Consider the following 23864-nt stretch of genomic DNA (forward strand, 5'->3'; position numbering starts at 1 on the left):
CTTCTCCCTTCTTTTCTCTGCAATACCTGCATCCAACAAAGACAAAGAAGTCGCCCATCACTACCACCTATTCCACCCACCCTTCAACTACAACTCGTCTATAACAATGTCGCCGGCTGCCGCTGCTCACTAAATCCACCGCTAGGGGGCGCCTGTTCGTTCGGCGCCCTCTGGTGACCGGTCCTTCTCAAGAGCTCTTACCGAGATTTACAATTACATTCAACAAGACTCCCACTACGCTCAGTAGCCCAAGCACAGTCTTGCCGGCTCTCCTCCTACCAACAATTGACCCCGCGACATTTCTATACAGAAAACGGCTACAAGATTAACAGCCGTTGAGACATACAACGACGAGTCCCGCAAGAACTCGGCCACCCCACCCGTGTCCAGCTCGAACATCACCATTACAACAAAACCAATCACATATTGATTCAACTCAACAATATACAATGGCCGCTTCAGTCAACATGAACGCCATGCCCGCTCCGGCCATGCCACCTCCATCATTCACGAAAACAGAGTCTGCCGCCCAGAGCAGTCCGCAAAAACCAACAAAAAGCGCCATGAAGTCAATACCATCAACCGAAGGAGCCGACGAAGAGGCAGATGGCGAGAAGAGCGGCAGTAAGGAAGACGCAGACGGAACTGCACCTGCCATGGCCACCAACATGAACATGTCAGGTGCTCTTCAACGCAAGATGTCGGAGCTCCAGGCAAGCGGCTGGAGACCACCGGAAGAGTCGATCGATAGCGACGACGACTACGATGGTGTTGATATGATCAGCAACAGCGACGACGAAGAAAAGAGCATGAGGAAAGCCGAAGAGAAGCTGATGGCCGACGATGACGAAGACGACGAAGAGAGTAATGCCGCTCTGGCCCGAAGACTTAGTCTGTCTAGCCAGAACAGCAACCAAGCCGAGCTGGCATACCTCGAGTTCAACGATGAATATATCCTGCCCGATGACCCTTTCTCGCAGTCGTTCCTCGACGCTGATCAGATCATGTCTGCTCCCGACTTCTTCCGTGAGGGCAGCCCCCTGACAAGAACTGAGAGCGAGCAGACAGTCCCTAATCAGCGTCGGGTACGCTTCGAAGAGAGAGCAGAAATGTCTGATGAGACCGACTCGGATGCCGATAGCGACTTCTTCCCTGATCTCTTCATCCAGCAAGATCATCTTGACCCCCGCTTCAGACGGTTGATCGAGAAGGATGACGACCACGAGTTGTACCAGGACGACAGTAGTAATGCCGGCTCCGAATGGGACTTTGAGGCTGATGAGATGAGAATGCTTCTCATGGAAGATGAAGAGGAGGACTCTGACTCATCAGCAGGCTCCAGCGGCTATGAATGTAGGTTTTGGATGGTTGGATTGTCTACGATAACACCCAAGCTGACACTTAGTTCTCCGCGAAGCCGACGATGGTGACACCACAGATGAAGAACCCATGCCTCCGCCACCCAAGAGAGCCTCGACTGCCCCTACAAGTCCAAGCAGTGTCGCCACACCCCGCCCCTCCAACGCAAGCACGACTCACATCAGACTTCCTCTACGCAAGAACAAGAACAAGCGCACCCCTACACAACCCAAGATGGGCACTTTTATGATAGACCCTCACCGCCCCGTTCTTACCATCGATGGTGTCGGTGTCTCGCAGAAGAGCACTCTCTGGCCCGCAAAGATTCAGTCTGCCGCAGACAAGCAGCTGTGGCAGCGCATGCACATGCTGAGCAACAACAACAGTCGCGCTACTAGTCGTACCACAAGTCCTCGCCAGTCTGTGCAGCTCACCCCCTCGGGAGAGAGCGACGGCATGAGCATTGGCGACGAGAATGATTTCTTCGACTCGTTCGGTGCCCTTCGTACCGATCAAGTCATTGGTCCTCCGGAAGCATTCACTCCCTTTGTCGACGTCACTGCTTCCGGAGCCATCATTCACGACGACGATGCTGCTGTAGCCGGTGCCGAAGAGGAACAAGATCCCATGTGTTTCTTGAACTTTGACGACGATGACGAGGATGAAGACATGCCCGACGAGTCTGATAACAACATCGCCTCTCCTACCACTCAATCTTTCTCTTCTCAGGTCACGAACAACCCCTCTTCTCAATCCGGTGGTTTCGACTTGCTTGCTCATCTCGACCGTCACGGCGTTGTTGGATCCTTCCGTCGCAACCAACAATTCGCCAAACACGTTGGATCACTGCCTTCGCACCCTGCACTCAGAGCATCTCTGTCGGAAACAAATGCCATGCAAACTGGTCGACGTGCAGCAGCCAACACACCCATCACACCTCTAAGAAAGAAGAAGGCAAAGGGCGTCGGAGCACGTAACTCTCCGATGACCACTACCAGCCCTCTCAAAAAGAGCCCTCCTCTCAAGAAGAAAGGACCCATCAGAGGCGGTTTCAGCCGCGGCTGATTCGCACCCAAGCAACATATAACACATGTCATCATGACTTATGAAGCAACGGCAGGTATTTATACCATGGAGTACTGGAGTCATTCTTTTTTCGCGCCTCGAGCGCCTTCAAAAGCAACACAATCTTCGAGCCCAAAAGCAACAAAAACAGTCGTCTTTTACAACCTGCCGACTCCAAGACGCATTAGACTACAGATTGGCGTTGCATCGTGTTCCGAGTACATTGTGCGAGTTTCTACTCGACCGCTCTGTTTCCCTCTATCCTTTTTCGTCCTTTACCAGTTCCGGCGCGGATTGTTCGTCCTTTTTTCAAACTCACAGATACCTCAAACAGCAACTTTGTTATGTCGACACAAGATGGTGCTCGACCTGTCTTTTTTTCGTCGCCTTTGCTTCTGCAACAATCTTAAGCATCTTGTTGCACTGATCTTTCTTGGTCTCCAGGTGGATTTTTTGCACAGATAGCTTTCGTTTTCACTTTTTTCTTCGCTTCAAAGTATTTCTTTGCGTAGATGTTCTAGTCGATCAAATGAAACAACTTCAAAATCATCTCTAATTTGGTTCAAGTCTTGTGACATGTGTTGATAGTGATTGTTTCCTATGAGCATACCTAGCTTCTACACAAGAGTAGCATCTACAAAGCTCTTTGTGTAGTCAGCTGCCGTCTGGTTGCGCCACTCAGACCAATCGTGATTCAACAATCCCCAAGTCTCATCCTTATCCTGCTCACCCTGACGGATATAATAACTACCCGAAATAACCCACTGCATCCAACCACCAGGACCTCCAGGCAGTCCCGTCAAATACTCCTTGATACACTGCGCATAAACACTCTGACTTGCAGTATTCTGATCGAACCCGAATTCCGTCAACAGCACTGGCGCCTTGTTTGTCACATTTCCCCCTTCCATGGCGTTGTATCCTTGATTTCTCAAACTGCTTCTGATGCTTCCGCAACTGGTGGCGCTGTTTGCATAGTTGTGCAGTTCCCAGATTATTTTGTCCGCGTAGGCGTGATCGTGTAGGGAGAATGCGGTGCCGTTGCCGATGTCATTGCCATTCACTATCGTGCCCAATTGTGTGTCGTAATTCAAACCGGAGAAGAAGATTAATGGTTGGTCGTTTGCGGCGTATATCCCATCGGCGGCTGGGATCATGTTTTCGTACCAAGACACCCAATTGTCGCCTGTGCCGTTTGTGGTGGTGCGCAGTTCATTGCGCAGGGAGATTGAAGTGAATGCTGGCCAGGAAGAGGCGTGGGAGGCCATGAAAGCTAGACCGCGCTTCCAGGACGTAACGTTGAAGTAGGTATCTCCAAACCAGGCGTTTCCGTCATCGTGGCCGCAGCACCATATTCCTTTGGACACGTGGTTGTCGAGGTGGACGTAGATTTGTTGGGTATACGCTTCTGCGGCGATGGCGTCAAACACCTCCAAGCGAGTGGTGTTTTCGGTGAATGAAGGGTTGCTGATCAGCACTTGGTTCAAAACCTTTGTGCCATTTGTTTCGCCTAGTGCTTGGATGAAGGCGGTTTTGAGACTTGTGTCTGCGTTTTCATAGATGTCGTCGATCATTTCGATGGCGTAGGTTAGGCGGATCACATTCATGCCGAGGTCTTTGATCTTTGTCATGATTGTGCTGACGGATTGGTATTGGAGGCCTTCGGGGATCATGGTGTCTGCTGCACCGGGCCAGTTGACTCCGGCATAGGTGACTGTCTCGTTGAGATTGTTCTTGATGTCACGGCCTGAGGTGGTGAAGGGTGCGTTTGGCCATGACGATGCTCGTGAGATGATTGGGCTGGCTTGGGTGAGAGCACCCAAGACGGGTAGGAGAAGCAGTGGAATGTGCATTGTAAGACTTGTTCAACTGATGAAAGCAAAGGAGAAACGATGGTCAAAGGAGAGCACAATATATACTCACCAGCAGCGTCCGTAAGACCTACCAGTTACCTCATCATATCTACTCTCATCTATGCCTGCATCACGCATCCCCTCGACGATCTCCCTATACCTGCAATGCTAGGCGAAAAGAAGACCATAAACGAGCACTCTCCTGCTGTAAGTGGTTGTAATGGTAAAGTTACCCCTCTTGTTGACTATACAGTCCGGTGTCTATTCTCCCGTGGAAAGCAAGGCAGATGTCGAGTAGAGACGGATAAATTCGTGTTTTTAGAGTATTTGGACGGTGCCAATGTAGAGATCGTCAGTCCTATTTTCTGCACGCTGGAGAATGCAACCTCGCCAAAGGCGGGGCGAAGGCATGAGGTCAGTCAGGTTTTCGGCGTTGGCGATATCCGAGCCCTGGAAAGAAGCCGCATATTCGCAGACCTCGGTCACAACAACACCGACTGTTCGAGCTCTTCCATGACTGCGTGCCAAAGGGAATAGAGAGGCAAAGGGCGCGAAGTTTATGCTTGGAATGAGGTCTTGATGTGTATCCTGACGTCAAACCACCAGGACTGGCACAAGCCCGACGACAATCACCGCTGATAGAAAAACAACCACCTGCTCAGTACTCCTTCAGAAGCATTTGCAAGGTGAACAACACAAGACAGTGCTTGCGTTGTGCGTGAGATGAAGAAGCAGTGCGGAGAAAAAACGAAGCTCCAAAAATCCGAAAATTCCTCAACCTCGACCAGCAATCAGAAGATCATCCACCACTCCTCAGCAAAGGCAAAAAGAACGCTCTCCCGGACAGGCTTGAACTGTCAACCTCTCGATAGCCAGTCTATTGCTAGACCTAACAGTCGAACGCGCTAGCCAATTGCGCCACGGAAGATGTGAGAGCTGGGCTCTCTGTGGCTGTTGCATGGAATTTTGCGAACCTGACACGTATATGATGTCTTGGTGGGTGTGATCAAGGGATGGTCTGTGCTTCAAGGGCTCTGATGTTCGTGGTTGGCGGAATGCAAGAGTGTTTGCGCCACGGAAGATGTGAAAGCTGGGCTTTCTGTGGTGCTTGGTGGGTGCGATACCGGACCGTACATAGAGCCTCACAGTACGATCGACAGGTGAGCCTTGGCATGATCACGATCTGCTTCCGTTTGCTGGTGGACAAGCTCATGCCTCGTCCTCCAGTAGTACCAGCACCTACTACACCATCTCCTCGGCCATGACTAGCCTTGAATCGCAGCTGTCAACAAGCAACATATAGTTCGGGCTGCCTGAAATGTCCAAAGAGAGTCCTTCTGCTCTTGACTCTCACTGGACCTTTTGCTAGATCTGAAAACCTTGTTGCCTTTCTACTGCATTGATATGCACTCGAGCTGAATCCTGAGAGGGGAGTCGTCCTGGTAAATTGCCCTAGCCTTTCGTGGTCTCTTCATCGGCCTCCAGGAACGTGAGTGCCCTTGCATACTGGCTATCAAAATGCAAGAAGCAATCGGGTCTGGAGCGGTTGTCCAAAGAGAGACCATTTGATTTCAGCTCTCACTGGACATCTTCCATAACTTGAAAAGCTACTTGCAATTTGACAGCATGGATATGCACTCAAGCTGGATCCTGAGAGTGTCGTCCATGATTGGTATCCCTGGGCTGTCGTGTCCTCCTGATTATTCTCTTGGAACCCTGGTTCCGAACTCCATCTCCCCTTCAAGGCCCCCGGTCTACTCATCAAAAGGCAAGATGTTTTTCAAGATCGTGTGTCTGTCCGCTGAGAGCGGTGTTGTTTCGTGGATCTCTTCGGACATTCACGTCAGGGCCAAAAACATTGTGCCTTTTGATGTGTGTTTAGTAAGGGTGCCTTGCCAGGCTGAGAGCGACAAATTGGACCACACAAGCACAAAGTGAAGAGAACGAATGTGTTTAAATGAAGGGGAAGGAGCGCAAAGTATTCGTTATTCGCTCCTACTCGTACAGTTCGACTCTGCTTGTGACGTTTGCTTATGTATCGCGTCGTTCACTTCACACCCGGCCGCCCCGCTTCACTCCAGTCACTCCTCGTCGCTTCCTCCCTTCACTTCCTCCCAGGTCTCGTCTCCAGCAGCTTCGATCATCACTGCCTCCGGATCGTATGGCGAAACGTCGCCAGGCGGGCTGTCTTGGCCAAAATCTTGCATCTCGACCTCTCCTTCATCACTTGGATTGGCCGATTCGTCCCATTCCTCATCAGTGCTGTCGTTCTCTTCACTCATGGCCGCAGCCTGCTCTTGCTCCTTCTTCTCGGCGTTCTTGCGGAATTCCCTCAGCTCGTCTGGCATCTCGGCGTCCAAGTCTACGGCGAACTCGTCGAGAAATGTGCGGTTGGTATGCAGGGTCTGGTCGAAATCCTCGTCGTATCCAGCGGGCCACAAACGACGACTAACAGCCCAGAGGAGCTCCGCCGCATATTGATAATTCTTCTCGATGGTCAGAAAAAAGATAAATCTATTTGATGAGATGCTCTTACCTCCGCTTCGTACCAGTCATTAGTTGCTTTGCCGCAAAGAACGTAGGCTCGGATGCGCCAGTACTCTGGAACCCTTGGGTTAAGTAGCAGGGTATGGAGCGCATTAATGCAGCCCTCAGCATCGTGATCGTTGAGCATCTCAATGGCGGCATTGATCTCATCTCTCCATATTATTGGAATCGTTGTTGAGAGGAGCATCGTGTCTTAGGGAGTGGGTATGTTTCTTGTTAGGTTATGAGAGGGTCGTACGGGACTGGTGTCGAGTTACGAGCTGTATAGCAAACCGGCACAAACAAAAGCCCATCGCAACCAACAACAAACTCAGTATACAATCCAACCCGGCGCTAGTCCACACAAGTCTTAATACCACGAGCTTGGCACGATCTAACACGCGCCATTCTCACATCTTCCGCATGCAATATCCTGATAATTGCTTTGGCGCCGTCACTCATGCTCGGACCAAGATATCAACATCAGTTCCTCCGGAGCGCATGCAAGCTGACACGCGCTTTCAGTAGGTGGAGTCTCCATGCTGACAGGCTATTGAAGAGTATCTTGAGATTGTAGAATGGTGATTGACTATCAAATGTCCAAGATAGGGGAAGAGACTCAATTAGACTCCAAATGCTGCCAGACTTCTGATCTCGAACAACTTTTGTTTACTCGCACCCCCTCCCAAGAAATTCTTTGATCAAATCATCAACAAACCATCGCGCGACCTCGTTTCCTTCTCCAAGATCTTGACTCCATGACGCGACAGTAGCTCACTGACATGTCCGCCTCACCATCACCTCGAAGCGTAAGTCACCAGTGTGTCACAAACCTCATCACAAATTCATTCTAAGTTTTACCTCTAGCGCATTCCTATCCGCACGTCGAGCTGTCCTGTTCCACCCAGCCCCCGTCATTGGAGCGTCTTACACTCAACTCTGATCACGATACCGGAAGGCATGAAGCAGAGCAGTGCGGATGCTATCCTCACAACAATGCCGAGAGTCAGATATCCAGACCATCTGTACGAATCAACAATCGACAAAGTTCTCCCGCAGCTCCCTCAACCAAAGAAACCAACCGAAAGCCTGCCCGATCCCGAACTCGAGATCACAACGCGCGCATCCGAAACCACATCAGATCTCCTGAATGAATTCACACCTGAATGCTCTTCTCAAAGCTCTGCTTCTCCGACTCCCGAGGACAATTTCGTGACCAACGATGAGGACATAGCGAGAGATTTGCTTGTAAGACAGAAGATCTCTACTGAGACAGTCTCGCACGAGGAGGCTGCCTGGAGAGACTTCGAAACCCAAGACCAGAGGCTTACCAAGTGGTTCCTGTCAACAGAGCTCAAGATCGCCATGAACGAAAGCGGAGTTCAGATCACCCAGATCAACATCACTCAGGCCAGACACGAATGCCTTGTCTCACTTCTCAGAGACATGGTAGAGAATGACCCTCACGCACAGAGTCTGTACGGTCGTGCCAAATACCAAAACCGAGCTCTCACCCAGAAGGCATCCCAATTGTCAAATGCTAGCCGATTTGTCCTGGAGCGTAACAGCGCTCTAATTGACGAATGCGAATTCTATCTGGACGCGGCCTCGATGGAGCAACTCGATGAAGAACACGAGAAGGCCTTCAAACACGCAAAAGAGAGCACGATGTCTCAACACTCCACCCATGCCTCCAAGGGGGATGGGTTTCTCAAACAGTTCGAGAGCTCGAAGACCTTCAACCACAACGTGGGCACTGTCATCGAGAATCTCAACTACATCAATGGCTTGCTTTCCATGCACGAAAGATTCATCGAAAACCAGGTTGAGAAGCTCAGAGCTGATATCGTTGCAACTATAGCCGAGAAGGGCTCGAATGCAAGTCTCTCCAGCCAGTTGCTGTGCTTCCGCCGGATTTGAGGTCAATCTTCTCGTGTGGCGCTTGAGCTATCTTTTACTGTCTTTGTCTCAGTCTACTTTCTTTGTCTGTAAGATTTATTATCTCTCTGCGTTGGTCTCGAATTCTTGTTGATAAGTTTGATCCCGATGGTCGCAGGTGTTGGTCGCAAGGAAGTGTCGTTTGTTTCGCATGGCGTTTGTGCTTTGGTCGGAGGAGGAAGCCACGAGTTTGTGAGACACACTTTAGCTCTTTCCTTCGTTTCGAATTTGACGTCAATTTTATTTCTGGACCTTTTGTTCCACACATCGTCCTCAATGAGAGACATCTCTCAAAAGAGCTTTGAGGTGAGATCCAATAGAACTTCATATGTCTTCCTTGCGCTCAATTTGTTTCATGACAAGACCGCACTCATCGTCCACGTAGATAGAAGTTCCGTGTTATAAATATCGCCAGAATGATCGCCTAACTGTTTGGTATGTCACAGTGTTTCCAAACCTCCAGAATCAGCGCTGACAATGGCTAGTCGATCGTCTTTCAAGAGCGTAAGAAACCCCGATATACAGCTTCCGACTTCGTTGGTGCACGTCATATTGACATTGCCCAGCAGATTCCCATAAGAGTGAAGAACTCGAAAGCAATCACCAGACCATACCAGAAGAGGCGCCTGTACCCTGACTCAATCTCTCGAGCCCCGCCATTCTCATACGATAGTGCCACTGACATGGTACTTCCTCAAAACACGCAGCTCGAAGAAGAAGTCCGCAATGTTGAGTTCTCCGAGCCTGAGGAGTCATTGAATGTTCCCGGTCCAACAGTAAATTCTTTGCTCTCCGAGCCACAGTTCACGAATGAGATCTCTGAGCTCCTGTCCACTGTGCCCAAAGTTTCTCAACTAGAGCATCTCGTGGAAGAAAGAAGAGCTCGACGATCTACTACATGCACATTACTCAACACCATCATCCAGAGAAACGAATCTCTTATCAGAGATATCAAGAACGCTGAATTTACCCTATCGTTCCTCAACGAGATTGCCGAAGATAGAGTACCTCATCAGCGTTGCAGTCAACGGGTAGTTAAGAAGAACTCCAGCCTTACCGAACAAGGAGATCGACTTGTGAATGCCAGCAACTCCGTTCTTACATCGAACAACACCCTTATTGCCGAGTTTCAAGTCAATCTCAGAAACGACACGGAGTATCATGAGTCCGGAAGCAACATAAAAGCACTGCAGAACAAGGACTTATCGAAAGAGAACGAAGACCTTGTCTGCTTTTTAGTTCGTCTCACACCCCTTCTTAGTGCCCTCGAAAATTTCAACGATCGACTGATCAAGCACCTGAATGAACTTGAGAGCCACGTTAAAGCAGCAGAGGCAGCGATGACAGAGCCTCCAAGGACAGACAGTTTAAGCAGCAAGGGCTTTTTGGGTAGACTAAATTGTTTCCACTAGCTTCGCCAGATCTTTGCTTGGATACAGATGGTAGATGTTGTTAGCTTGTCTGTGTTTGCTTCTTAAGAGAGCGGAGCTGCATCGTTTGTATGTCGAAAGTTGGATAGTCATCGGGATGTTGGATGAGTGGGCTCAAACTTTCGATCGCAGAGTCGCTTACCCAACCAGTCTCCATTGTCTCGCATCTTTGACCCATTGCCTTTTCATTCTGTCTCATTCTAGATCTATGTGTCTTCCTTGAATGTCCACCAGAGTTTTCTCTGAGCCAGAAAACCACTCGCGTAGATATATAAGAAGTGTTGCCCCTGAATCAATTTCTTGTTCAGCATATATATCACAACCAAGCGGATCTCCTTCGCAGTACTCACGAGGATGGCACAAATCTTGCGTTGCATCAGTCTGCTACCCTGGGTTGATGTCTTCCTGGGAGATGTCATCGTCGCGAGCTGGTCGTGAGCCCGTCGTCTGGTTGCCGGGCGACTCAATTTCCCATCTTTTCGTGTTGTATATATCAACAAAGCTTGACACGTCTTTCTGTTTCTGATTCACGTCAACAGCACGTCGTCTTTTGAAAGCTTGCACCGATCTCTCACCTCGCATCTTTTCAACAGACAGGCCATCGCTTGCACGTCTTCGTCTTTGCCCACTTGTGATACCGTCTGGATTCAGGGGCCAACACGCACCAAAAATGGCAACAAATCAGCAGCCCACGAGTGTTAGTATTTACCGGACACCGTAACATTATTGAGCAAAATCCTGACGCGACCTCAGCGAATCCCACTGCGCGTTGATTCTATACCAACAAACCAGTCCTCAACTCGGTCACTGAACAATGGAAGACCAGCAACTCCCAATCTCTCCAAGCCGCAGCATTTGCGCCTGAGCCACAAAGTGTTGAGCACGATCTACGAATCTTCCCTTGACGAGAAGAAACAAAAAGAGCGAGAGGCAACCTGGAGCATTCGCCCAGTCGACCAAAACGAAGAAGAAGAACAGCAGAGCCTGAGATCACAGGCCTCCTCCCCCAACTCCGAACTCGACACTTCACTCGCATCCACCAAGCCTACCACAGTCTCTGCCTCACAAAACTCAACTAGTCTCGAAGACCCCTGCCCAATTGATAGCTACATGGAAGCATACGCCAAGTACCGCCTGCTCAACCTGAAGACGCAGAAACGCAATGCAGCAACCAATCTTCACATTGCCCTGGACAAGACACAATTCCTCACAAATCAACTTCACAACTCGATGGTCCCATTCCACCTCCTCATCACCGTCTTGAACAAACTTATCGGATCATCTCCCATCCTCAAAGATCTCCGCGAGCGAACCTCAGACCAACAAATCACCGTGAGCAAGCAGACCGAAGATTTCCGCCTCTCCCTCCGCGATTTACTCAAATCAAACCACTCACTCATCGCCGAATGCGAAAACCTCCTCAAGACAAGCGCCGACTCCAATCTAGAGCTTTTCACTCAAGAGCGTCTGGCAGTGAACCGTCTCCTCGCCACCTTTTCCTCGAACCAAAACATCAAAGCCCAAAGAGACGATCAGTTGGAGCTTCAGCAGGATGTCATCGCAAAATTCAACGAATACGTTGGTGGCTTGATCGAGGGTCTGGAAGTGCAGAATATCGGGCTTGAGAAGCTTGTTGGAGACATCAACCGTGGCGTTCGTTGTTTGGAGGAGGAGATTCACGCCTATGTGCGGGACAAGAAGTCGCTGAGAGGTATGGTGTGCAGGATGTTCGACCGACGTTGAGCGTGGAAGTCAAAGTTACTCAGAATAGGACGTGATGTGAAGGTCCGGTTGGGGTTGCATACTTGTTTTGCGACGGTGGCTTTGTTCTCTTTTTTTTTTCTCGGGGTGCTTTTGGTCATTGTATCATACCCAAGGAGGATCGCCACTTTTCGGCATCATTTGTAGCAGTGGAGAGACGCAGTATTTTTGAACAATCATCATGCCCAAATGCACCGCGTAAATTGTGACTCGCAGTCTGAAAACCACAAACAAGAGAAGTCCATATACAGACGACGACAGAAGTCTTGAGGCGGGAGCAACACACACATATGAGACCGTCGGGAGGAACGAACGATGCAATGCAACTTCCAGTGATCGTCAAGTCGTCAGCCGAGAAGTTCTAAACGCTCAGGGCGAACAAGTGTTTCTCATAGGGAAAGAGCTATCCTACATTCGATCCCACTCCACCTCCCATCTTCAAGTATCCTACACTTCCATCAATCCACCCACACCTCCATCATACCCTCAAATTTCATACTCGGCATTGAAAAGATTCCACAACCCCTTCTTCTTATCCTTATCCTTATCCTTGCCATCCTTGTCCTTGCCATCCCCTCCTGCCACCTCTCCACCACCATCATCTCTTTTCCTCGGCGAAGAGTGAACTCTGCTTTTAGTAGGCGACAACGATCGCGAACCAGGACCTGGATGTTGCAAATGCTGAGCCAGCGATCGAATACTCTTGGAAGGACTGGCGGAGCGGAACGATTGCGGTTCCGAAGCCGAGGCAGGCGGCGGCATAGTCATGCGTTGGGATTGGGAGATGAAGAGGGGCTTTGTCACGGAAGACGTGTTAGCATGAAAGCACGATAGCATAACAAGGTGGACGAACGGTGGCAGGGGAGGAGGAGAAAGATGGCAAAAGCGAATGAAGTGTAAGATAAAAAGGAGTGCTGTGTAAGGGTAAGGTAATTTCGCTGGTGTGTAAAATGCACAAATCAAGGACCCCAAAGAAGATCTTTGCGCACCTGAGCTTGCTGATGTAGCTGTGATGATTCCAATTGCGGCGACGTAGCAGCCGTGGCAGCGGAAGAATCAATCCCCAACCCTCTATCACTGCCCTTCCTCCTCAGTGTCCCTTCTACAACATTATTTCCACTATCACCCCTTCTGAGCGATTCACCTAGGAATCCTGCGGTGAGCCCCTTTTTCGAGTTTGAGCTGCTGCGTCGGCTGTCTAGACTCTTGTTAAGTGTCTTTGCTGCTTCGCTGAGATCGCTCTTCTTCTTCATGGCGCGTATGCTGCCTTTGGCGTCGACGGAGGAACTCGCGACGGTGCTTTTGGCCAATCCTGGGGTTGTGGGAGCGCCGGGTTTGTCTTCGGAAGCATGGACTAGATACCACGTCAAGCCATCGGAAAGATCGAATGGGTTATCGTTCATTTCGTCAAGAGAAGCGGCATCCACACTTGTTGAACCAATACTGCGACCATCAAATGAGGCAGATGGTTTTGACAAGTCGACCACACGTTCTTCGATCTTCGAGATACGTGCGACGAGCCACTCGCGGCGGTTGAGAACCATACCTTCACGCTCGCGCAAGAAGTGGTGAGGAGCGTTGATGTTGAAGGCAGCCCATGCGCCAGTCCGCTGGCCTTTAGTCGGCAAGAACAAGGCAAGGTCGCCTTCCTTGAAGTCTCTAACCGCAATCTTTGCCGAAGACTCGGCCTGCAGGCGTGTGTTCTTCTCCTTGTAGCCGCGTGCCTCCTTTTGCCATTTGCGAGCAGTGTACTCAAAGTCGCGGAGACGCTTACTGATGGCTTCGCTGAAGATATCAGTACTGAAGAGCGAGACGTGATCAATGTAGTCAGCGTATTGTGATTCTTCATCTTTCGCATTACTGGCCTCGGTCCAGTGGAGGAAAGTAAGCGATGAAGGATCGTCTGGGACCACCGATGCTTTGCGTGTCGGAGGGGGTGATGACATAGATATGGCCCGAGTCAAGCTCGAAGTTGGATCGAATGTGGTACTGGCGGTGACCTTGGAAGCGCGTTCGATGATCATGTTGCCATCCTTGTGAGAAACGACGAAGCCCAAGGCCTCGAGGAGACGTAAAAGTCGTGCGTTCTGCGCATACAAACGCTGTGCAATCTCCTTTGCACGAACGCCACGCTGCCTGAGTTGCTCTTCAACAAACGCAGCCGTCGACTTCGCATCATTGAGTTGTTTTTGAACCCTCATGATCTCGACATCAAGACTTGCGGCATGGGTCTGCGCATCCGAAAGCTGTTCCGAAAGTTGGATGACTCTACCTTCCTCCTCAGTAACACGCTGACGAAGTACATCGGCTCCGGTCTCCCCATCAGCAAACTTTGAGCGAAGCTTGCGCAATTGCTCACGCTCGTCTTCGAGACAGTTGGCCAAAGATTCAGCATGCGCTTTTTCAGCCTCCATTTCGTCTTGCAGACGAATGAGCTCGGCCTCAGTGACAGCTTGTTTGGCCTTTGCCGCTTTCAGCTCGGTCCTTTGGGTATTTCCCTGTGTTCGAAGCGACTCGGACTCGGACCGTGCAAGCGCAATAGCATCGTTCAACTCTCTAACATGGTCCGCAGACTTCTGTGCCAGGTTTTCTAGAGCAGGTACGAGGTCCATGTACTTCTCCGGAGGTGCGGTAGTGGGTGAGAGATGTTTATGAGTCTCCTTAAGAGCTCGGAAATTATCCGACTCGTATTGCTTCTGCTCATCTTGGTCCTTCCTGGCGGCTTGCAACTGCTCCTTCAGGCGTGAATTCTCTTCCTGCTGTTTCTTGTGGGAGGATTGCATTTCTTCAAGATCAGACTTGTGTTTCATCTCTACCTCCTCGGCAGAGCTCTTCAACCTCTCAATTTCAGCCTCTAAGGTTTTGGTCCTGGCGTCTATGCCAGAGACCTCTTGATCACGACTGCCGAGTAGTCTGTCGATCTCATCTTCAAGCTCCTCGATTCTGTGGCGTGCGTGATCCAGGTCTTGTTCCAGAACTCTACGCTCGTCTGCGAATTCTTTCTGCTGAGCTTCCATATTCTGCATAATATCCTTCTTCGTGGAAACAGCTTCTTCAATCTCACGTTGGCCATCGGCGTCCTTCTGCTTCCTGGTCTCAGCATCTCTTTCGAGCGCAAGAGAATGTTCTTTGGTAGTATGAAGCTCGGCTTCCAGCGATACGATGCGTTTTGCAAGTTTGCCTTCTTCTGCAGCCAGACTTGAGGAGGGGCGTCTAGAACCAGGAGTTTGTCTCACGTACTCCTCAGAAGGTCTCGGTGATGGCGGAGTTGGAGTGACCATGTCAGAAACCAGTTCGATCGACGGCCTGAAACTATCGCCCGTGGTAGGTCGGTTCATATGAGCATGGCGGTGAAGAATGTCTTCAAGTCTTCGTACGCGACTCTTTTGTCCCTTGAGCTCTTCTTCGAGCTTGGTATTCGCCTCTCTAAGGACTTTGTACTCGTCCTCACCTCGAAGCATGAGAGAAGTGGTTCCAAAAGCGGCTTCGTGCATACTGCCGTTCTTGAACGTCTTGGCATGCTTGATCTGCTTTTTCGTAGGACGGTCGAGGTCCTTGAGTGCGATTGATAGGTTCTGCACGACGATGTTTGGCAAATCTAGCTCGGTCAAGACCCTGATGTAGTCTTGTAGTGATTGTCTCTGCACGAGAGGCCATTCCAAATCGTCGCCTTCGAGGTTCACCTCCACGCTCAGAGGTTTGCCTTCAAACGCTTCGGGCTTGACGACATCATCCACAGACTTAAGCCATTTGGTTCGACGACGCTCCTCCTCTTCCTGGTAAGTAGCCATTTCTTCTGCAAGGGTGGCAGAGTCAGCCTTCATCTTGTCAGCCCACTCGCGACGACGCACGGCCTCAATCATGAGAGAGCCATAGACAAATGGAAGCTTGGATAAGACATTCAGTGTGTCAAACACCTGCTCATCAGTCGGCGACATATTCAAGGTCTTGAGACTAGAGTGTACTTGAGCCAGGCGAGATTCGATACTCGATAGGGTCTGCATATGGTGCAAGAAGTTCTGGGCGGCATTGTTTCGTTGCTGAATAGTCTGCTGAACCAGAGCATTGAGATCATGACAGAGATCATCAAAATGAGGAAGATAGCTTCGAGTGTGCAACAAGGCCATCTTAGAAGCACGAGCAGTATTTTGAGCATTGTTCGGCAGAGACTTGATGTGTTCCAGGTCGCTAGACATTTTACTGACATGAACGTCGACTTCCTCGAGGAGCTTGGATGGCTCCTCAGTATTGGTGATTTGACTATCTTTTACAGTCTGAACAGCAGAAAGCAGAGAGTCACTATCTCTCGCTGTTGTTTGCAGGGACTGCTGTATGTCGTAGACTCTTTGTGCAAAGTTGGTCATGATAGTTTGTGCGGATGAGGCAGCCTGCCTGACCTGGTCGACTTGTACAAAATTCTGCAAGGTGCTTCCAGAAGTGTGATCGGACTCGTGTAGCGACGCAGCACTCTCGGTCTGGATGTAGCGAGCAAAGTCATAGTTGGCGGGTATGTGCTGCAGACGATCGAGATCTTTTTCCCAGCTATCGATGTGTGCCTCCTGCTGCTTAAGCAGGTTCTCGACCCAATCTTCCTCGTGGTGGTATCTCTGCTCGGTGGAGCGAATGTGCAGTTGCAGACTCATGACTGCGACGTTGACGCTCTGTTCGATGATGGCCTGCTCTTGCTGGTATCGCTGGGTGCTTTCGATCAGGTCGGCGTATCGCGAGCGTAAAGTCCTGGCCCATTCGAGGCGACGGCGAAACAGATCGTTCCATGATTGCAGCTGGTTGTGGTCTGCGATCGAGTCGGGCGGTGTGTCGGGGTTTAGAGGAGATGGGTCCGAGATGAGGGAGAGGTTGGTATTGTGGGGTGAAAAGGAGCTGGAGTCGAAGACGTAGATTTCGGGTTCGGTGAGCAGCGTCTGCGGCCTCACAGCCTTGCCTTTGGTGGTCAGGAAGACCTGCTTGTTCTGTGCTATGTGTGTCGTGCGCTGGACCCAGGCTCGGAGGGCGTCGAGGCTGTTCACCTTAGTCGGCTCGGCGACGACCTTGCTGCCCGAGTGCGCGACATAGATTATTAATGACATGCCCAACTCCGAACCCTCCTTCGACACCGGCGAGGATGCGATAAGAATATCTGTCAACCAAGCAGACACGCTTTTGTTCTTGTTGACAGGCGCGACTGACGTCCTTGTGCCTATAAAAGTCCGGGGAACCGACATCATCCAAAATTCCAAATGCCCTGTGACGGTGACAGGGTCACACCTCGCGTCGCGTGTCTTGTGAGCAACATCCTGCAATGTTTATAGTACAGCTACTCGTACATGCACGGCAACTCAGTTTCACATGAAACAGTCCGTTACAATACATCATTTCATCCTCACCCTATCCAGGTAAAGCATCATCACGAAACTTCAAAGACCACAATTCAAAATCTTTTAAGCAATGCCATCGCGAGACAGCCCATTTGATATATCATGTCTATAGTGATCCCAACCATTAGAGTAATCCCTCTAGATGCAAAGTACCCCGTCCCTTACCCAATCTATGCGTGAAAAATTCTTTTTATCCTACGTCAAGGTCACTCAATTGAGTCCTCTTCCTCTTCTGAAATAATCATAACTCGTGTCTTCCTGGTCGCTTCCAGGCGTGTGAATCTCGCCTAGTCTTAGAGGTCCATAGCCTCCGGGCGTGGGTGCGGGAATGCCGCTTCTGCCCATACCTGCTGCGCCAGACAAGAGATGTTCGTCATCGTTGCGGCGATTGGCATTACCAATATCCATCGAGCGAACACTGCTTGCGGGGCTCTGATCGCGGAGTGCGGTGGGTGTCTGGTGGTAGCCCTTGGGATATGTCGTTCCCATCTCATCACCCGTTCTTGTTGCGTTCGAGTCGCTGGAGCCTCTGCGGCTGTCATAACCGGTCATAACGGTGCCGTCTTGTGTCATTAATGTTCCGTGTGATCCTCTGCGGACCTGGTCTTGAGGTCTACCGTAAAGTTCACCCTCACCACCTGCTTCATCTCTGAATTCGGGTCTGTTCTTGTAGAACTCGAAGTCCATTTGGTTCTCGGAAACGAATTCGAAAGGTGCGGGAGCCTCGCCCTTTGCTGTTCTGCCAGGCTCGTCGTGCGACATGGTATCCATGTAAACATCTGAGTAGCCGGCCATGGGAATGTCCACCTCTGCTGTACGACCCGAGTAGATGGTTGGCAAAAGATGTCTTGACTTGGCCGAAACCATGGGAGTGATGAGAGGCTTGTAAAGCACGGGGTGGCCGAAACGAACACCAACACGGTCTGTACGTCTAGTCTTCATCTCAGCCGGGTTCTCAGTGTCTGCAGCAGTGACACCAGTGGTGTAGAAGGCCAACTTGCTGTCAAAGTGGGACGAGCACCACCACTTGAAAGCCAACATGAAGATGGGCAAAGGAGCAATGGTGCAGACCTTAGGCAGCCACTCAGTGTAACCGAAAGTTGTGTTTCCAACGCAAACCAAAGCTACCAGAACATCGGACAAAATAGTGAGGAAGATGAATCTGTTGAACAAGACCTTCCAGAATTGACCTCCAGACTCGGTCTTGGTGATAAAGACGTAAAGAAGCAGATACTTCTTCAGGTAAGAGTCAATCCAGAAGTAGAATGCCGTAACAGGCAGCACCAAAGGCTGGATGTACGAGAAACACAAGGCAACTGTCGAGTAGAATAAAAAGTAGTTGTAGTATCCGGCGTAATCAAACTTTGGTGGTGCGCTGAGCTCGATCAGCTCACGAGGAGTGGGATTCAGGAAGTGACGAGAGAACGATCCCCAAGCCAAGTTGACAAACTGAGATAGATCAACTGCGGCACCGAGGTTGCGTTGCAGAAGCCAGGTAATCCAGTAAGTCGAGACAGAGTTGAGTGCTCTGATGCCCTTTTGTAGTAGCTGGCCGTCCTTGATAGCAGACCAGGCATCTTCCTTTTGACTGCTGCTGATGACTGCAGCTACGTAACCCCAGATGGCTGCGAATAGTGAGAACAAGAACAAGTTGTTGAAAACGAAGAAGGTGTAGAGCTTGTGCATGACGTGGCGTTCTCTGCTGGTTTTTGACAAATCACCAGCGCTGTTACTCAGCTTTCGGAAGATGGCAGGCAAGAAATAGTAGAAGAGAGAGGTGAGAGCAGGTGCGGCTACACCCTGCACTACAGCCCAAGTCTTCGGGTTGTTGACCAATGTGGTCGCGAAGGCAGGCCAAACAAGAGCCAGATTAGACAAGTTAGAAAGGAAGATGGCAATGAGAGCGTTAGGAGCAATCCAGACGACAGTCAGAACAGCGACCCAGATGTTGTTGACAAATGTTTGCCAGCCTCTCTGTTTGCTCGTCATGGGCAAATTTTTCCAGATAAGATCATGAGGCCTGGGAGCCAGACGAATCGATGTCTTTTGAGGACCCTTCTTACGAGTCTTGTATGCGACAGTATGAGCATCGGCGATAGATTCATAACTAGCAAATCCGTATGACATGGCGTTTCTCTTGTCAATAGATTCTCTGACTTCTTTAATTTGAATTTCGAGCTCCTTGATACGAGCGGTCAAATATTCGATAGCATCAACTTTCTGACCCTTGCGGTAGGTCTGGTCCGACTTGTTGACGGAGCATGTTGGTCGCTTGGGCGGCAGCTTATTCGGGTTTGAGAGGTATTTGGCGAGCACCTGCTCGAGGTTTCTGACCGTCTCATTGTGCTCCTCGATGAGTTCTGGCAAGTCCTTGACGTTGCGTGCGATAGCGGTACGGGGGTTCGATCCAGTGTCTTTGGCTTCGGTGACGATTTTGACAAGGCCTTCGTCGGTTCGTAGACCTCGAGGGATCTCGGTAACGAGGAGAGTTCTAGAGTGCAAACTCTTCTGGTACTCGGGGCTATCGAAGTAGGCTCTGCGCAAGCGAAGGACACTCCTGTAGTTGCGCCACAGGAAGAAGGCGATGGTCAAGTTGGCAAACCACGCCACCAGGACGTAGCCCCACAGATATGGGCCTTGCACGCCCTGGGAGGTCAACTGGATGAAGAAGTTCTTTGCCTCTGTTCCCTTGATGGAGCTACGATGCTCGTACAAGTTGATGGGAATGAAGATTGCGCAGCCGACAACGGTTATGCATGTGAAAATGTTTCGGCACATGTTTGCAAATCGCAAGAAGATGGTGGCGTCAAGGCCAACCTTTTCGACCAATTCCTGCTCTTTTGTCTTGATGACGGGTGACACCCAATCCAGAATACCCTTGCCGACCGGCGGCGGGGCGTGTTTGACATCGGCATGTCGCGAGCGAGGGGCGTAGACGACGCTGTTGTATGGACGCGCGAAACAAAATAGACAGGCGATCAAGGCCGAGCCACCGATTGAAGTGCCCAAGGCAGACCAGAAAGCGTTCTTCTCAATCTGCAAATCCCCATGTTAGCTACATCTGAGTCCGAGTCCAATTGACGGGGTTGAGAACTTGCCGACTGTGCGAAGGGGTCTGACAGCAAGGAAACGAAGGCATCGAGACTGCTCTGTGTCGTCTGTCGAGCAATGAGGTTGATGGTTCTTGTCGGCTCCTCCATGATAGCCGGATGTATTGGAGTAAAATGCTCAATAAAAGATGCGCGTTGATCGCCAGATGCAGGTGGCTTGCAGCATCAAAACAATAGCGAGTGTTATGCAGAGAAGTTGAGCGACCGTGGAGGGGGCGGACGTATTGTTAGCTTAAGGCCGCGGCGAGTCTGAAACGATTGAATGTGGTTTTTGAGAAATCGCCTTGTTCGAGTAGGACAAAGAGATTCAGACACTCAACAAATTAAGCGTAGGTTGTGTGTGTGACACAAGAAAGTTTGGCAGAAGAGACAGGAAAACCACATGCCCAAGGCACCAGGGACACCAAGGTCATCATTCGGTTCCAGATGTCCAAGACCCTTCCTCCACGACACGACCATGACGAACCTTGAACCTTTTCCCATCATTCATCGTTTCTGCTGACGCGCGGTTCTTCTAGCGGGATATGATATCAACAGCATGCGCTTTCTTATCCGACACACAACACGCGCTTGCTCCTACTACACTGTTGTCAGTACTCAAACCAAGTCGACAAGCAGTACAGTGAAACTCATGCTCAATCATGTTTCTGTCTAGCATCTTCCCAATCATATGTCTTGTGATTTCAATACCTATCCTCAGATCATACAGTCCAATCTGTACAAGCACATGCGCTCGATAAGAGAGCCTCACACGTTTGATACCAACTCTCGGAGCGCCGCAAGCCCAAGAACCCGTATCTATAAACAGCAACACTCCCCAACATCAACAACTCTAACGAACAAAACCTTTGGTCTCGTCCAAACCATCCACCTCATTCAGGTGTCTCTAGCCGCCATGTCTCCATGAGCCCGCCGCATGGCTGAAAGTCCGAGCAGCCCAGCAGCCCCGCCTCGGGAACCTCCTTCCTTCTTTGTCTATTCTCCATGCATCCACTCCAATCCTTTCAGCTGCTTGGCATGCGTATAGTGCGTTCGCACTTGCCGATTGGTCCAAAAAAGAAAATGTTTTTTTATTTTGTTGTCTGTGTCGTGCGTCCGTCCAGAAAATGTTCCGCTGGTAAAGCGCATGTCATCGTGCATTTCTGACTATCAAACGGTCGTGGCTGTGTACCTAGGAGAGCCGTTCATCGACAGGCACCACGGAGCGATCACTTCCGGAATGTAGTGATCATTGCGCTTGCTCCCGGGATGCTGTGATGGCATCAACAGGTAGCTATGAAAATGCAAGAACGGACCTATTCAAGTCTCGGTGAGGGTCCAAAGAGAGAACAGAAACGACGGTAAAGCGATGATGAAAATGGCTTTGCTCCAGCTGCAGCGACTACGCGTGGAAATAGGCATCAAAATGCAGAGTTGAATTTGAGCACGCGACACTGTCCACAGAGAGAGAGCACATTGATCGTGAAAGTGGTGCTACTCCCGACTGCCGTCGCATCATGGTAACTTCATGTAAAAATGCGCAATGATTTTTGGATACTCGTGAATGTCCAGTGAGAGCGCAGAAAGAGCTTAGCATGAATGATTATTCAGTCCCTATCCCGGCTACCGAGTAGCTATGTAAACTAGCTGTAAAAATGCAAAAAGGTACTTGACTACTGGTCACTGTCCAGTGAGAGCCTTGAGTATTGACAACTTGTGAATATTAGTTAAGGCAATCAGTCACTCGCCTGCTATCCTTCTTCGTATTGACCCGGTGCGCGACGCGGCCGGTCGTAAAACCATGATGTCCTCCTTCCGTCCAACGTGTTATCGACTCCCCTCGTGCTCTCAATCCTCATCATCGCTGTCATCGTCGCCGTCACCCTCGGAGAGGTGCTCATCGGCCTCCTTCCAGGGGTGTTCAGCCTGATACTGCCAGATATAGTTGGCAAGCTCAACTTCAGACTTGATAACTCTGCTGAACAGCATGGCATCCTCCTCCAGAATTTCATGCAGACGCTTGGCGACGTCGAGCTTTAGCATATCGCGCATCTTGTTATCAATCTCGGTCTCATCAGCGCAGTTCCAGAAGACCAAACGCGTCATGATTAGAAGGGTGTTGGTGGACAGGGGACTCTGAACCTCGATCTTGCGATAGAGAAGCTCTTGAAGGCCGGTGAGCTGGAGCTTGCGAGCGATGTTCCAGAGCTTGCTTGCTGCTTCGGCCGCTTCGTCGAATTGTCCAACGCTCTTGATGTCTTCGAGATGAGGGTGCTTGCCTTCGATCAGACGGGGCTTGTAGTCGGCCGTGTTGAGCCAGGAGACGACGGATTCGAAGACGGATGGCTGCCACTTCTCAAAGACAGAATTCTTGATCTCGAAACCCGTGTGGCGGTCGCCTTTGATGTGCTTCATGACTTGAGAGTAATTCTGGATGACAGCTCTATCGACAATGAAGAGCTGTTCTTCTTGGCCAACGTAGATGTTGACCTTGAGAGGGCTGTATAGCTTGTTAGTTCCCCATGTCCAACGACATTATTGAAGGACTTACTCTTTGACGCGCACGATAACCTCAGCCTCTTCGGGCTTTTCCTTGCCGTCGCCTTTCTTGATCATGGCTAGCTCGAGTTGCTTTCTAGCAACGTAATCGTCTGGGGCTATCTTGGGTAGCTTGCCGCTGGGCTTCCAATTGGAGACGACCTTCTTTTTAGAAGCCGGCTGCTTTGTGGGCGTGGATGTTCGTGGGGTTGGAAGATTGATGTCGCTGTCGTCGTCTTCTTCTCCGAACGGGGTTTTAGGCGTGGGAATCTTTGGTGACAACTTCCTGTGCTTTGGAGTTGGGCTGGGAGAAGGTAGGCCAGGGCGTTTGTAGATAGATGAAAGAGGACGTTTCCTGGAGAGTGGAGTGATTGCAGGAAGATTAGGAAGATCACCGTCGCTGTCGGAGCTCAAGGAGATGGCCTTAGAAGGCTTTGGCTTCGACGGTTTGACAAACGTGTCCCCATCGTCACTGTCTTCGACGTCGATGGTGACTTCTTGCTTCACCTTCTCCTTGTCTGCTTTGTCTTGGTCCTTCTTGACTTTGTTTCTGAGGGCCAAACTGTGGTAGTAATCCATAGAACGAAGGTCTCTGGCCTCTTTGAAAGCCTTTTCGCGTTGGATCTCGTAATTGGTCTTGGCGGGCTGGAAGTGGTCGTAGGGCAACTTGGGGTCGTACTCGAGCAATTCACTTGGATCGCGCCAGATGAACTCCTCGCGTGCGAGGACGAATGCTGGAAGAGCTTGCTTGTTGGGTCTCGGCGCTATCTCGTCATCGGGTACAGAGTGGTCGGGGAAAATGAAGACGGGCCAGGTATCGTCGTTGATAAAGGTGAGACAGATAGTCTCGATGATGTCAGAAGGAGCCATGGTTGATACGCGTAAGAGTATGGGCGTGGTGTAAGGAAGAGGAAGAGGATCAGAGAGAAG

The 23864-nt window shown here is 50.4% G+C and overlaps 9 protein-coding genes across 9 annotated transcripts; 4 read left to right on the top strand and 5 right to left on the bottom strand.

Annotated features, from left to right (window-relative positions):
- Nucleotides 1–449: 449 nt before the first annotated feature.
- Nucleotides 450–2424, top strand: M438DRAFT_371613 (uncharacterized protein; the record flags this gene model as incomplete). Its single annotated transcript, XM_029908279.1, has 2 exons — nucleotides 450–1353; nucleotides 1439–2424. 2 exons carry the CDS (start codon nucleotides 450–452, stop codon nucleotides 2422–2424), a joined length of 1890 nt encoding a protein of 629 aa, XP_029764945.1.
- A 617-nt stretch (nucleotides 2425–3041) lies between these two features.
- Nucleotides 3042–4277, bottom strand: M438DRAFT_311373 (putative endoglucanase E1; the record flags this gene model as incomplete). The annotated part of the gene is made up of 1 exon (XM_029902464.1): nucleotides 3042–4277. The coding sequence occupies one exon, from the start codon at nucleotides 4275–4277 to the stop codon at nucleotides 3042–3044; it is 1236 nt and encodes a 411-aa protein (XP_029764946.1).
- Nucleotides 4278–6358: 2081 nt separating this feature from the next.
- On the bottom strand, nucleotides 6359–7011 carry M438DRAFT_331634 (uncharacterized protein; the record flags this gene model as incomplete). The annotated part of the gene is made up of 2 exons (XM_029903421.1): nucleotides 6359–6763; nucleotides 6814–7011. 2 exons carry the CDS (start codon nucleotides 7009–7011, stop codon nucleotides 6359–6361), a joined length of 603 nt encoding a protein of 200 aa, XP_029764947.1.
- A 269-nt stretch (nucleotides 7012–7280) lies between these two features.
- Nucleotides 7281–8740, top strand: M438DRAFT_91729 (uncharacterized protein). Its single transcript, XM_029910394.1, has 2 exons — nucleotides 7281–7612; nucleotides 7671–8740. Exons 1-2 carry the CDS (start codon nucleotides 7586–7588, stop codon nucleotides 8721–8723), a joined length of 1080 nt encoding a protein of 359 aa, XP_029764948.1. The 5' UTR covers nucleotides 7281–7585; the 3' UTR covers nucleotides 8724–8740.
- Nucleotides 8741–9218: 478 nt separating this feature from the next.
- M438DRAFT_331636 (uncharacterized protein) lies at nucleotides 9219–10153 on the top strand (the record flags this gene model as incomplete). Its single annotated transcript, XM_029903422.1, has 2 exons — nucleotides 9219–9245; nucleotides 9308–10153. The coding sequence occupies 2 exons, from the start codon at nucleotides 9219–9221 to the stop codon at nucleotides 10151–10153; spliced, it is 873 nt and encodes a 290-aa protein (XP_029764949.1).
- A 688-nt stretch (nucleotides 10154–10841) lies between these two features.
- Nucleotides 10842–11914, top strand: M438DRAFT_402579 (uncharacterized protein; the record flags this gene model as incomplete). The annotated part of the gene is made up of 2 exons (XM_029909601.1): nucleotides 10842–10868; nucleotides 10925–11914. The coding sequence occupies 2 exons, from the start codon at nucleotides 10842–10844 to the stop codon at nucleotides 11912–11914; spliced, it is 1017 nt and encodes a 338-aa protein (XP_029764950.1).
- A 977-nt stretch (nucleotides 11915–12891) lies between these two features.
- M438DRAFT_265773 (uncharacterized protein) lies at nucleotides 12892–17019 on the bottom strand (the record flags this gene model as incomplete). The annotated part of the gene is made up of 3 exons (XM_029900052.1): nucleotides 12892–14786; nucleotides 14835–15119; nucleotides 15315–17019. 3 exons carry the CDS (start codon nucleotides 17017–17019, stop codon nucleotides 12892–12894), a joined length of 3885 nt encoding a protein of 1294 aa, XP_029764951.1.
- Nucleotides 17020–17222: 203 nt separating this feature from the next.
- On the bottom strand, nucleotides 17223–20858 carry M438DRAFT_342309 (DUF221-domain-containing protein). Its single transcript, XM_029904725.1, has 3 exons — nucleotides 20406–20858; nucleotides 17473–20343; nucleotides 17223–17413 (listed from the first exon to the last, which is right to left on the bottom strand). Exons 1-2 carry the CDS (start codon nucleotides 20505–20507, stop codon nucleotides 17518–17520), a joined length of 2928 nt encoding a protein of 975 aa, XP_029764952.1. The 5' UTR covers nucleotides 20508–20858; the 3' UTR covers nucleotides 17223–17413; nucleotides 17473–17517.
- Nucleotides 20859–21989: 1131 nt separating this feature from the next.
- On the bottom strand, nucleotides 21990–23343 carry M438DRAFT_311381 (uncharacterized protein). The gene is made up of 2 exons (XM_029902465.1): nucleotides 22948–23343; nucleotides 21990–22896 (listed from the first exon to the last, which is right to left on the bottom strand). Exons 1-2 carry the CDS (start codon nucleotides 23010–23012, stop codon nucleotides 22245–22247), a joined length of 717 nt encoding a protein of 238 aa, XP_029764953.1. The 5' UTR covers nucleotides 23013–23343; the 3' UTR covers nucleotides 21990–22244.
- Nucleotides 23344–23864: the final 521 nt, after the last annotated feature.

Source organism: Aureobasidium pullulans (genome assembly GCF_000721785.1).
Source record: "Aureobasidium pullulans EXF-150 unplaced genomic scaffold scaffold_2, whole genome shotgun sequence".
Classification (NCBI taxonomy): domain Eukaryota; kingdom Fungi; phylum Ascomycota; class Dothideomycetes; order Dothideales; family Saccotheciaceae; genus Aureobasidium; species Aureobasidium pullulans.